Raw genomic sequence first — 14583 nt, 5'->3', positions numbered from 1 at the left:
GAGCGTTAACAAGGGACCTGGTCACCAGGTCCCCTAGTGGTAAGGTCCCCACCTCCAGCCTCCTTCCTTAGAGTAGCCCCATGTACGGACGACAGCACCCTCAGCAGAGTGGTTATGCAGGGATTGGCATCTGCCAGGGTAAGGGGGAAAAAGGAATGAGGCACAAGCCCTTGAGTCCTTGTGCTGGCACACTCCCCTCTCTTTTACAAGCCAGGAACACAACTTTCCCTAAGGCTCTGGTTGCCTGAGTCACCACACTGGAGCATGAAGAAATCCTGCCGCCGTGTGGCCGCTTCCTGTAACAACAGCTATAAACCCGCTGCTGCTGGGCACTTAATGTTCACAAGGCCTGAGGGGCGTTAGGTGATACCTGCCCTCAAGTAACGTGCTGGGGTAGGTCATCGAAGAAGAACTCAAAAATGGGAAGACTTTCCAGAAGCCCATTTCAAGAGATAACTTTTACTCACACTGTTTAAGGGAAAAAAAATAAAAGCACATGAAAAGATGCTCAACGTGGCTAATTATCAGAGAAACGCAAACGAAAATGACAACGAGCTATCACATCGCACCAGTCAGAATGGCCATCATCAAAATGTCTACAAACAATAAATGTTGGAGAGGGTGTGGAAAAAAGGGAACCCTCCTCGCTTTTGGTGAGAATGGAAATTGGTTAAGAGCCACTGTGAAGAACAGTATGGAGGTTCCTTAAAAAACTAAAACTAGAGCTACCAAATGATCCGGCAACCCCACTCCTGGGAGTATATCCACAGAAAATCCTATTTCAAAAAGACACATGGGGCTTCCCTGGTGGCGCGGTGGTTGAGAGTCCGCCTGCCGATGCAGGGGACACGGGTTCGTGCCCCGGTCTGGGAAGATCCCACATGCCGCGGAGTGGCTGGGCCCGTGAGCCATGGCCGCTGAGCCTGCGTGTCCGGAGCCTGTGCTCCGCAACGGGAGAGGCCACAAGAGTGAGAGGCCCGCGTACCGCAAAAAAGTTAAAAAAATAAAAAATAACAATATGCTTCCTTGTATCCCATACTATAGTAGGATATTTTTACTCTCCTGTCAAAGATAAACTTTACTTTGACCTGTAGCTGTGCTCTTATCAAGTGTATGTTTCATTGATTCCTAGCATCAGTCCAGTGTGATAACATCAAGCTAAATATCCTCTCAACAAAGGCATTTGACCATGGGAAACAGGATTCTACTTACTAGGTTTATCTTATGAACCTGCAACAGCAGGCTTATAAACTTATAGGAATTAGTTTCCAGCTCTCCAAAAATGTCCATCTACTTTGTATCTACAGGTTTGTTTTGGTAGAGCAGCTGTTTGTCAGTCAGTTACTTTGCATCTGTAAATTCATCAGATGGGCTATCTATGTCTGAAATGTCCATCATTTTTAAACACTCTGAAGCATGTTGGATGTCATCATAAGTTAAACCTCTCTTTCTCAGGGAAAATAGTTTAAAGCACAGAGATAATCTGAAGTTGTAAAATTAAATTCTAAATCAGTTACAGTTTTAATAAATAAGTTGGGATTAATGGATACACACTACTATACATAAAATAGATAACCATCTAGAAGGACCTACTGTATAGCACAGGGAGCTACGTTCAATATCTTGTAATAACCTATAATGGAAGAGAATCTGAAAAAGAATACAAGTATCTATCTATCAATCTATCTATATGTATACGAACCACTTTGATGTACACCTGAAACATTGTAAATCAACTATACTTCAATTTAAAAAAAATTTTTTTAATTAATTGAGAAAGTCCTGTTTAAACTGGCTACCCTTTTCTGGTGACACTTTTTCGGAGTTCTAAAGCAGTCTTACTTCCAAATATCAAGTCATTTTTTGCTTGTATGAGTTTTTGTTGCAACCTATCCATAACATCTAATGACTCAGGTGTACTCAGTTCATCCTTTTTCAGACTTTGTGGCCTCTTCAAAGATCATCAAACAGCTTTGGAGAAAGAGCATATAAATTGTTTTGCTATAATACTTTTCTCCACTCTCATTAATATATTTCCAAATTAAAGAAGGACATTGTTACAAACTGAATGTGCCCCCAACCCCAAAATTCATATGTTGAAGCCCTAACCCCCCAGTGTGGCTGTATTTGGAGATGGAGCCTCTAAGGAAGTAATTAAGATTAAATGAGGTCATAGGTGGGGCCCTGGTCCATTAGGATTAGTGTCTTTATAAGAAAAGACTCCAGAGAGCTTGGTTTCTCTTTCTCTCCACATGCTCACAAAGAAGAGGTCATTTGAGCAGCCGTCTGCAACCCATGGAGAGAGGCCTCACCAGTCACCAACCCTGCTGGCACCTTGATCTTGGACTTCCAGTGTCCAGAACTTTTCTCCACAGTGTGCAGTATGCTCTGTTGGGTTATTCACTGCCCTAATCCAGATGTACACGTCCTTCAATCTGTCATTAAAATAAGTCATTTAGCAATGGAATAGAATAGAGAGCCCAGAAATAAACCCACACACCTACGGTCAATTAATCTTCGATACAGGAGGCAAGAATATAAAAGGGGAAAAAGTCTCTTCAGCAAGTGGTGCTGGGAAAGTTGGACAGCTGCATGTAAATCAATGACATTAGAACACACCCTCACACCATGCACAAAAATAAACTCAAATTGGCTTAAAGACTTAAACATAAGACACAACACCATGAAACTCCTAGAAGAGAGTATAGGCAAAACATTCTCTGACATAAATCGTACCAATGTTTTCTTAGGTCAGTCTCCCAAGGCAATAGAAATAAAAACAAACATAAAAAAAATGGGACCTGGGCTTCCCTGGTGGTGCAGTGGCTGAGGGTCCGCCTGCCGATGCAGGGGACACGGGTTCGTGTCCGGTCCGGGAAGATCCCACATGCCGCAGAGCGGCTGGGCCCGTGAGCCAAGGCTGCTGAGCCTGCACGTCCGGAGCCTGGGCTCCACAACGGGAGAGGGCACAACAGTGAGAAGCCCGCATACCACAAAAAAAAAAAAAAAGGACCTAATCAAACTTACAAGCTTTTGCACAACAAAGGAAACCAATGAAATGACAACATATGGAATAGGAGAAAATATTTGCAAATGATGCAACTGACAAGAGCTTAATCTCTAAAATATACAAACAGCTCATACAACTCAAAAAAAAAAAACCAAAAAAACCCAACCCAACCGAAAAATGGGCAGAAGGGGCAGAAGACATTAATCGACATTTCTCCAGAGAAGACATACAGATGGCCAGTGCACACAGGAAAAGAGGCTCCACGTCACTCAGTATTACAAAGTCTACAAATAACAAATGCTGGAAAGGGCGTGGAGAAAAGGGAACCCTCCTACACTGTTGGTGGGAATGTGAGTCGGTGCAGCCACTATGAAAAACAGTAGGGGGGTTCCTCGGAAAACTCAAAATGGAATTACCATCTGATCCAGCAATCCCACGCCTGGGCATGTACCTGGACAAAACTCTAATTCAAAGAGATACATGAATCCCTATGTTCATAGCAGCACTATTCACAATAGCCAAGACATGGAAACAACCTAAATGTCCATCAACAGATGAATGGATAAAGAAGATGTGGTACATATATACAATGGAATACTACTCCGCCATAAAAAAGAAAGAAAGAATGCCATTTGCAGCAACATGGATACAACTAGTTATTATCATACTAAGAAAGAGAAAGACAAACACCATATGATATCACTTATATGTGGAATCTAAAATATGCCACAAATGAACCTATCTACAAAATAGAAATAGACTCACAGACATAGAGAACAGACTTGTGGTTGCCAGGGGGGAAGAGGAGAGGGAGAGGGATGGACTGGGAGTTAGTAGATGCAAACTATTACATCTAGAATGGATAAACAACAAGGTCCTCTTGTATAGCATAGGGAACTATATCCAATCTACTGGGATAAACCATAATGGGAAAGAATATAAAAAAAGAGAATGTATGTATGTGTATAACTGAGTCACTTTGCTGAACAGCAGAGACTGGCACAACATCGTAAATCAACTATATTTCAATAAAAAAATGAGTCATTTAGCCTTCTTTTTCAGTGATGTCTGTGTCATACTGGCACTGGTAGGATAATCATTCTTGTTTTCATTATCTGAACTCTTAGAAAACATGGTCATGATATTCAGTGTCAAAAATTAAACTAGCACTATCTCAATACAAAGTCCAATAGTTAATCCACAAGCAAAATGAAAAATAGACTGTTAGTGCTCATGATTACAACACACTTAAGGTGGACATTTAAGTCACATCATTTGGAGTGACGTTACAATGAATGCTCCAGTTTTGTGAACCATAAATCATGGTTGCCTGCATCAATGGTAAGGGAAAAAAATAAGCAACAGCAACTACAGAAGGCAGATAATCTATGCCATATCCATCTGACACTAAAAATCGTATTGATTTCAGCCCCTATTTTTCAGGTAGCCTTGTGGGGTTCTATATTCTCCCCCAGACTTCTGCATCCATCACCCAAAACTGGGACTTTTTGTGTCCTGAGGAGGGGTTTCCTGGGATGCTAAACTTTCAGTGCTAAAACTGGGACAGTAGTGAGCAAACCAGGGGGTTAGTCACCCTTGCCTAAAGGAAGCTCGGAGTCTATATCAGTTATATCAATTTCCAGAATGGATGGATTCAATGAGTAATTAGCTACACTTACTGAGCATCCACAATGATCAGGTATATAGTGCAAGGTTTCTTCATGCGCATTTAATTTCTTTAAAAATATTTATAATGGCCCCACAAGTAGATGTTATAGTCTCCATTTTATAGATGGAAAAAGTAAGCCTCAAAATCTAGGCTGCACCACTCATGGAATTGGGGAAAAGTGTAAAATGGATTTTTGTCCTTGCCTTGGCTAGAGAGGAACCATATCTGAGTAAACTAAGGGTCAGACACACTGTCAAAGAGGAGAAAATTCAGTAACTCTAAGAGAAAGACAACAAATTATAGAGGGGTGAGTTAGGGCCTGCCAGTCCCACTGCCCTTTGCGCCCTCCAGGTGGCTCCTTTTGTTTCTGGAACATTAGGACCTTGTTTTATTAAGAGGTGCATCCCTTATGCAGTAATTCTTAAACTTTGTCTCTAATGGCAGGTCAGAGAAAATTTAGACTCAAGGCACATGACCAGGGATGAGGCTGTAAACCACCTTATGGTCAGCATGTACTTTAACATTAAAATAATTAAATCATTATTAAAATGTTTAAATACACTTTGACTTTGTATTTCAAAATCCTTGTCTGAAATTACTGCTCCAGAAAGCAGTAACTATGGGCAAGCTAATTAACATTTATATTCCTTATAAAAGCAAATATAATATGATGCCTTCCCTCTCTATTCCACAGTCTCTGAGAATTGAGAAGAAATAATTTACATAAGACATATTCTTTAAGCTTATTACTATTTGGGGAGTCAAGGCTCCATGCTTCTGTCACGGCTGCATTTTTTTTTTCTGAAATTCTACCACTAGTTCTCACCTGTAAAACAGTCACAGCTCAGCCAAGCAGGACATACCACATTTAAAGGCTAGTTCCCTGGTCCAGACCAGAGAGTTAAGATAATCAGTATCTCATTTTCAAACTTATTTATCTTGTGTTCCAAGTGTAGGCAACAAGGTAAGTATTGGCTATTTCAGATTTATTAGCTTATCACCACAGATCTGAGCAACACTGTAATAAAGAGTATAACTTCATTACTGATATTTGATCACTAACAGCTTTCAAGCCTCTTTTCCCCCTCTTCTCCTATTGCCCCACACCTGGACAGGCCTGTAAGAAACCCTGCGGGCTCCCTCTCCTGGTGCCAGTGGAAGTTCAAACCATGCCAGCCCCTGCAGGCACAGTTAGAACCCTCACCCCAACGCTACTACCTACACAAAAAGAATATCCAAATGGCCAATAAGGATATGAACAAGGTACTCAACATCATTAGTCATTAGGGAAATATAATTAAAACCATAACATGTTACATCTATACTAACACCAGAATGGCTAATATTAAAAAGACTACCCAGGGGCTTCCCTGGTGGTCCAGTGGTTGAGAGTCCGCCTGCCAATGCAGAGGGCATGGGTTCAATCCATGTTCGGGGAACTAGAAAAGACTATGAAGGAGGAGGTTGCAGAGTATCTAAGACTCTCATACACTGCTGGAAGCAGGATACTTCATTACAACTATTTTGTAAAACTTTTGGCAGTATCTGTCTAAGCCAAGCATATGCCTAACCTGTATGATGTAGCAATTCCACTCATATAATAATTAATTAATATAAAATTATATCAATGTATCTATCTACCTATAGATATTCAAGAGATATACATGAATAGGTCAGTCAAAAGGCATGTAAAAGAACGTTCATAGTATTTACAAAAGCCCCAAATCTGAAGCCACCCAAATATCCATCAACCAGTGGTATATTCAGTCGATGGAATAGTACTCAGCAATTTTAAAAAGCCTCTGCTACACGTAACAACATGGATAAACCTCACAGACAAAATGTGGTAAAAGCATCTAAACATAAAAGAGCAGATACTAAATTATTTTCTTTGTCATCTACACTAACCTATAGTAAGAGAAATCATTACAGTGGTTGACCCTTGGGAGGAGGCTGACTGGCAGAAGACGTGAGGAAGCCGTCTGGGCTATCTTGATCTGGGTAGGGGGCACGATACACCTCACTGTTTGCCTCCACTGGAGCCTACCTTGCTATTCTCAAGCGTGCTTTTCCTTACTTAGCAATATCTTGTGGCCGTTCCCGTGTCAATAAAAGTAGCTCTCTTTCATCAACTTTGAGTTGCTGTCACCTCTTTTTATTAAACATACTTTCAGGAATCTTGTCTCCTTAAGCAAGTTACAAATGCTACAAGGGCAGGGGCTCTATCTTGCAAATCACATGAAGAAAGAGAATTTGGAGCTGCGGAGAGAGACAGACCTGGTTTTAAAACCGAATTTCACCACTTTGGGCTGTATAACCTTGGACAAATAATGTACCCATCCAGCCTCAGTTTCCTCATCTATAAAATGGGGATATAATGCCTACCTCATGAAGTTTATTAGAAAGTTTTACATAGACAATGAATGGAAGGAACTTAATACCTAATGGGTGCTCATCAAACGACAGCTGTCTTCTCTTCCAGCCTCATCAAGGCCTTGCTCACAGAGCCCTCAGAAAAGCTATGATGATTCTCTTACCTCGTTCCTGGAACCAAGCAGCAGTCTAGAGACTAAGTGCAGGGCAGCATCAGCTCAGCGTGCTTCCTAATGCCAATCGCTCCTTCTCAAGGTCAGGAGACACTGTCCAGCTGATCACACCATTTAAGACCTGAGGATGAATTCCGAGAACGCATAGTAATGTGTATCCTGAATTGCTCTCCCCAGTCACAGACAGCAATCCCCTCAGAAGGCATAAAAATGAGGAAGTGTGCTGAACTTCAAGGCTGGCAGGTGGGGTTTGACAGAGACCACCTAGGCTAGTCCCAGAATCAGGAGTATAAGAGAAATGTGTTAAATAATGAGGATTTGAAGAAGTAAATAGCACCCCTGCGTGGCCAACATTCCATATGGAAGCTGTTCTGTGCTTTGATTCAGCCTGGGGTTTTTCCTAACTGCTGTATCATGTCCTGGCTTCACAAGGGTGGAGAGAGAACTAAGACACATTCAGGAAAATGAGTACAGTTGTTCCCATAATCTGTTCCTCACCAAGATCTGTGGCTCTGAGCCCACTGTGCCTCTAGGGCCTCCTAGCTTCATAACAGGCATTAATTCAACAACCTCTTGCCATAGGCATTGTACAGATCTTAACCTGAGCAAGCCCCACCTCACTCCTTTTTTTTTTGTTTTTTTTTTTGTTTTTTGCGGTACGCGGGCCTCTCACTGTTGTGGCCTCTCCCGTTGCTGAGCACAGGCTCCGGACGCGCAGGCTCAGTGGCCATGGCTCACGGGCCTAGCCACTCCGCGGCATGTGGGATCTTCCCAGACCGGGGCACGAACCCGTGTCCCCTGCATCGGCAGGCGGACTCTCAACCACTGCGCCACCAGGGAAGGCCCTTTTTAAAAAATAAAAATAAATTTATTTATGGCCGCGCTGGGTCTTTGTTGCTGCGCGTGGGCTTTCTCTAGTTGCAGCGAGCGGGGGCTACTCTTCATTGCGGTGCGCGGGCTTCTCACTGCAGTGGCCTCTCTTGTTGTGGAGCACAGGCTCTAGGCGTGCAGGCTTCAGCAGTCGTGGCACGCAGGCTCAGTAGTTGTGGCTCGTGGGCTCAGTAGTTGTGGCTTGAGGGCTCTAGAGCGCAGGCTCAGTAGTTGTGGCACACGGACTGAGTTGCTCCGCAGCATGTTGGATCTTCCTGGACCAGGGCTCGAACCTGTGTCCCCTGCAACGGCAGGCGGATTCTTAACCACTGCACCACCAGGGAAGTCCCCCACCCCACTCCTATATTCTGCTCTCTGATCTTTCAATGTGGGTGGGATTCATGAAACTGTATTTCTTGCCAGACTCCTGCCTTCCACTGTATATGGCTGTCTATCTTCTCGTAGGTTTCCTAAGCAATATGAGGACAGATGCCAGGACTAACTTATTCACAAATGTAATCTTGGCACCTATCACGATGCTTGGCACAAAGAATGAGCTTAATAAATGTCTGCCGAATAAATGAATGTTGACGTGCTTGAACTGTCCAATATATGCTGTAACTACTGATTGCAGAAATCATTTCACTCACTCACTTGATCCAAGATTTATTAAGTATCTCCTATGTGCCATGAACTGTATAAGGTGCCAGGGTGACAAAGATGACTAGAACATTATCCTCTGCCCACAAGGATCTCCAGGTGGGAGAGAGAAGGTGTGGAAGTGAATAATATGACCAGAGCTACCACAAAGGAATGAGCAGGCTGCTTGACACCTGCCTGAATAGGTGGGCTAAGGCTTCTGAGCCAGCTGACTGTTTGGGATGAGTAGCAGCTCTCTAAGTAGGCAACTCGGGAAGGGGAGGCGTTCTACTCAAAGGGAACGGGATGCTGTGCATGAGGCTGGGTCAGGGTCACTTTGCATTGGCCAAAACAAGTCTCATGGCCAAGCCTGACTTCAACAGAGTGTGAAGAGTAACCCTCCCGGGAGGCGCACTGCGAAGACGCAGCTGGTCGGCTCCTTTCCCCCTGGCGCTTCTGCCCAGCTCTGGCGGACAAGTCTCGACCTCGTGCGCGCCCCTCCCCCTCCCGGAACCGCTCCCTCCCCCTTCTCGACGTAGTCGAAGATAAACAATAGTTGGCCGGCGAGCGCAGAGTGTGCATCCCGCTGCCGCATTCGGCGGGCTGCGTGGGACCGGCGGGATCTCGGCCAGCCTGCCATGGCGGGGCTGTACTCCCTGGGAGTGAGCGTCTTCTCAGACCAGGGCGGGAGGAAGCACATGGAGGACGTTACTCAGATCGTGGTGGAGCCCGAGCCCACGGCTGAAGAAGAACCCTCGCCGCGGCGGTCTCTCTCTCAGCCGTTGCCTCCGCAGCGGTCACCGCTGGCTTTTCCTGGCGGCGAAATCTCGGGGAAAGGCCCGGCGGTGGCAGCCCGAGAGGCTTGCGACGCGCCGCCGGACGCCGGGGCCTCGCCGGCTCCCGGCTGCTGCTGTCGCCGTCGTTCCTCAGTGGCCTTTTTCGCCGTGTGCGACGGGCACGGCGGGCGGGAGGCGGCACAGTTTGCCCGGGAGCACTTGTGGGGTTTCATCAAGAAGCAGAAGGGCTTCACCTCTTCCGAGCCGGCGAAGGTGTGCGCTGCCATCCGCAAAGGCTTCCTCGCTTGTCATCTCGCCATGTGGAAGAAACTGGCAGAATGGCCAAAGACTATGAAAGGTCTTCCCAGCACGTCAGGGACAACTGCCAGTGTGGTCATCATACGGGGCCTGAAGATGTATGTAGCTCATGTGGGTGACTCAGGGGTGGTTCTTGGAATTCAGGATGACCCAAAGGATGATTTTGTCAGAGCGGTGGAGGTGACACAGGACCATAAGCCAGAACTTCCCAAGGAAAGAGAACGAATTGAAGCACTTGGGGGGAGCGTGATGAACAAGTCTGGGGTGAATCGTGTAGTTTGGAAACGACCTCGGCTCACTCACAGTGGACCTGTGAGAAGGAGCACAGTCATTGACCAGATTCCATTTCTGGCAGTAGCAAGAGCACTTGGTGATTTCTGGAGCTATGATTTCTTCAGTGGTGAGTTTGTGGTGTCACCTGAACCAGACACAAGTGTCCACACTCTTGATCCCCAGAAGCACAAGTATATTATCTTGGGGAGTGATGGTCTTTGGAATATGATTCCACCTCAAGATGCCATCTCAATGTGCCAGGACCAAGAGGAGATAAAATACCTGATGGGTGAGCATGGACAGTCTTGTGCCAAAATGCTTGTGAATCGAGCTCTAGGCCGCTGGAGGCAGCGTAGGCTTCGAGCGGATAATACTAGTGCCATAGTAATCTGCATCTCTCCAGGAGTGGGCACTCAGGGAGATTTCACCAATGGAGACGAGCTCTACCTGAACCTGACTGATAGCCCTTCCTATAATAGTCAAGAAACCTGCGTGATGACTCCTTCTCCATGTTCTACACCACCAGTCAAGTCACTGGAGGAGGACCCATGGCCAAGGCTGAACTCTAAGGACCACATACCTGCTCTTGTTCGTAGTAATGCCTTCTCAGAGAATTATTTAGAAGTCGCAGCTGAGATAGCTCGAGGGAATGTCCAGGCTGCAGTCATATCCTCAAAAGATCCAGAGCCACTTGAAGAAAATTGCACTAAAGCCCTGACTTTAAGGATACATGATTCTTTGAATAATAGCCTGTCAGTTGGCCTTGTGCCTACCAATTCAACAAACACCATCATGGACCAAAAAAACTTAGAGATGTCGATCCCAGGTCAAATGAAAGCTCAAGAAGTTGAAAGAACCCCTCCAACAAACTTCAAAAGGACATTAGAAGAATCCAACTCTGGCCCTCTTGTGAAGAAGCATAGACGAAATGGTTTAAGTTGAAGCAGCGGTGCTCAGCCTGCAAGCCTCCCCACAAACTCACGGCGAAAGAACTCTGTTAAACTTACCATGTGACGCAGACTTAGGGGCCAGAAGAAAATGGGAAATCCTTTACTTCACCAGCACAGAAAAACTGTTTGTGTTTGCTGAAATATATCTGGAATTTTTTTTTCCAGACTTCTAAGAGGGCTTTATGAATTTGGTGCCGAAGCTGAACTTTTTTTAAGGGGACAAAATAAAAATAGTATACAGTTTGACTTTTTGGAATTCAACAGTTTTATCCTGGCCTTGTACTTGCTTGTATTATACCTGTGAATTTTGTAGATGTTAGGGTATAAGTTGCTATAAAATGTGTGTAAATTTGTATCCTTCACACAAACTCAGTCTCTTACACTGATACACAGTAAATGTAACAACAGGGCTAAAGGTTTAAAAAAAGATCAAAAGAATCTATTCGATTTTAGAAATACATTTAAACTTTTAAAAATGCTTATTAAGACATTTGTATAAGTCACGTGTGATGAAAGCTACACAACTTTTTAAAGTAAATTATGAAGCAAACTGGAAAAGTGATGTATTTTCATAGTGACCTGTGTTCCACTTAATGTTTCTTAGAGACAACTAGTGTCTTTTAAAAATTATTCTTTATTTCTGATTTCATAATTCAGAACTAAATTTTTCATAGAAGCAGAAGTGTTGAGCCATGCAAAAGCAGCTGGGTTTTAGTCTCCTTGTCCTAATTAAAATACTATGCAGTATCTCTTATTTCTTTCAGTAGCATTTTTTCTAAACATTAATCATCAGATTTGCTCACCAAATCTTTGAAGTAGAAGGAGGTAGGTTTGCCTAAAAAGATGCCCTTCTCAATCATCCTGGACATTCAGTGGCATTAGTGGGTCTTAAAAGTAGTTATATCCTCTTCTAGTGTTTGCATAAAATATGTGAAGTTTTTCTTGCTATGTCAATAACAGATGGTGCTGCTAATTCCCAACATTTCTTAAATTATTTTATATATCCTATGGTTTTCATTGATTATATGGACATGTTTGTTCATCGAACAAAATCAGTGAACTGTTAAAAAAAAAAAAAAAAAAAAGAATAACCCTCCCACAGAGAGAATAAGTGACTCTTTGGTGAATGACAATATGAGCTCATTGCCCATGTGAGCGGTCCTCCCCACAGACAGTAAACTCCAGGACTGTTTGATACAAGTCAACTTTTCCATTCGAAGATTGACCAGAGGGCTTCCCTGGTGGCGCAGTGGTTGAGAGTCCGCCTGCCGATGCAGGGGACACGGGTTCGTGCCCCGGTCCGGGAAGATCCCACATGCCGCAGAGCGGCTGGGCCCGTGAACCATGGCCGCTGAGCCTGTGCGTCCGGAGCCTGTGCTCCGCAACGGGAGAGGCCACGACAGTGAGAGGCCCGCGTACCGCAAAAAAAATAAAGATCGACCAGAATTCAGGAATTGAGGGGAACCTACAGAGTGTCTCTCACATTTGATGAGGCCAACCCACCAGGTACTGGCTTTATCAGTTTTCTCTTTGACCGAGAAGCCCTGTGATCTGGCCATGTTGTGTGTACTTTCCTTCTTTGTCCCATTCTTCAGAATAGGATAGTCAGAGAGAAGACCTGTCCATCTTTGGCTTTGTTTAATAGAGCTTCTATTACTACTGAGCTATTGCAACAAATACTGACATTCTCATCTGGTCCCTCAACAGTCACTCAGTATGCCCTCCTAGCTCCTCCAAACTCAGGGACATTAATAAAACCTTGCTCAAATCTCCTCTACTTGCTGCCTAAGAAACAGAAACTTTCTCAGAAAAGGCTTTGAGTCATCCCTCACGATCAATTCACATCCATCTACACAAGTCTTTAAGAATGAAGAAAAGTCCTTAAGAATTGAGGCAAAAGGTAGTATTATTTGTTCTCTTCTCTTTTGTATTCTTTTCAGGACAAGATCAGTCACAAGGATGGGGAATTAGAGAGTTGGATGTCTGTGCTCAAATCATCATATTAAGTTAAACATTTCTGAGTGGCATTTTAAAATATAAAATTTGAATTGGTCATACCATATCCCTATTGCCTACAAGTTGGTAGATGCAGTGGAATTTAGAAGGACGTAACCCACTTTCTAGCAATGTTAACAAATTTTGCTGTGTCAGTTCCCATTGTACTACAACACTCAGTAAAGAAAAAATAAACTTCTAATTTTGTTATAATTACACAGGCTTTTCTGAGGTATCAATATGCCTGGAGCAAAAGCTTTATTAAAGTCAAATCCAGCAACGCGGTGCTCTCAGGACATTGTTTCAGGTATTATCTCAATAACCCTCCACCTTATAGTGTCCATTTGAGGGCTTCTCATCCATTCCAGTTGCTGGACTGGTGGTTGGTTCTCCTGGCATGGATGGCATGCAGTGCAGATTCTATCACAGGGTGGCACAAGACTCAGGTGCCTAATTAGGTACCAGCATATTCTTGGCATTGGAAATATACTGAGGCATAGCCACTTCTCCTCACTAAACACTGTATTGCTTAAAATTAATTCAATTTTTAGCAAGTCCAAGCAGCTATCAGCTTCTTGTCATACATGCCTATCTCAACAGTTGGCTCTGCTACATAAACGATCAGATCTTCACATACACACTCGTTTAGGTAACATCGATTGCCAGCCAGCATGGTTCTCTAGCCTTCTTCCCCATCGCCAGGCTCTGATAAATTCTAAAGTTGCTTTCCCCAACTTTTCTGTCTTTTGTTCCTATTATTTTCTGTAAGTGTCTGACTCCTCACCAGTAAGGCCTCTGAGTAAGATCTTCAGCTCTGAGTATGGAAGGGAAGACAGAGGCTGCGACTGGCCCTTCCAGGCTCCGTGTATGGAGCCAGGTCACGGGAGGTCTTTCAGCGGCAGGGCCAGGAGTAGTGAAGAGAGAGAAGCCTGGGATACCTACCTCAAGAACCTAGAGTGGGGCACAAAACAGCAATAGGGGTAGATGAAAAACGAAAGTGGTGCAACCATGGTCACACGTGGAGACATACTCACTGAATTTGAATTCAAACCTCTCAGTATACCCCCACGTATTCATGTGTAAAATTCTGACACTAGGACTTCCCTGGTGACGCAGTGGTTAAGAATCCGCCTGCCAATGCAGGGGACACGGCAAGATCCCACATGCTCCAGAGCAACTAAGCCTGTGCGACACGACTACTGAGTCTGAGCTCTAGAGCCCGTGAGCCACAACTACTGAGCCCTCGAGCCACAACTACTGAAGCCTGCGCACCTAGAGCCTGTGCTCCGCAGCAAGAGGAGCCACCGCAAAGAGAAGCCTGTGCACCGCAACGAGGAGTAGGCCCCACTCGCCGCAGCTAGAGAAAGCCCACGTGCAGGAACGAAGACCCAACACAGGCTAACTAACTAACTAACTAACTAAATAAATAAATAAACATATTTATTTATTTATTTATGGGGAAAAAAATTGTGACAATAATAACCCCTTACTACAGAGAGCTATTATACCATTGAGATAAAGAATATAAACTCCACAC

The 14583-nt window shown here is 44.2% G+C and overlaps 1 protein-coding gene across 1 annotated transcript; it reads left to right on the top strand.

Annotated features, from left to right (window-relative positions):
- The first annotated feature begins 9231 nt into the window (after positions 1 to 9231).
- On the top strand, positions 9232 to 13208 carry LOC309813850 (protein phosphatase 1D-like). Its single transcript, XM_082639002.1, has one exon. The coding sequence runs from the start codon at positions 9373 to 9375 to the stop codon at positions 11041 to 11043; it is 1671 nt and encodes a 556-aa protein (XP_082495128.1). The 5' UTR covers positions 9232 to 9372; the 3' UTR covers positions 11044 to 13208.
- The last annotated feature ends 1375 nt before the right edge of the window (positions 13209 to 14583 follow it).

The sequence above is a fragment of the Mesoplodon mirus genome, assembly GCF_964341445.2.
Source record: "Mesoplodon mirus genome assembly, chromosome: 12".
NCBI lineage: Eukaryota > Metazoa > Chordata > Mammalia > Artiodactyla > Ziphiidae > Mesoplodon > Mesoplodon mirus.
This window is presented reverse-complemented; position numbering and strand designations above follow the sequence as displayed.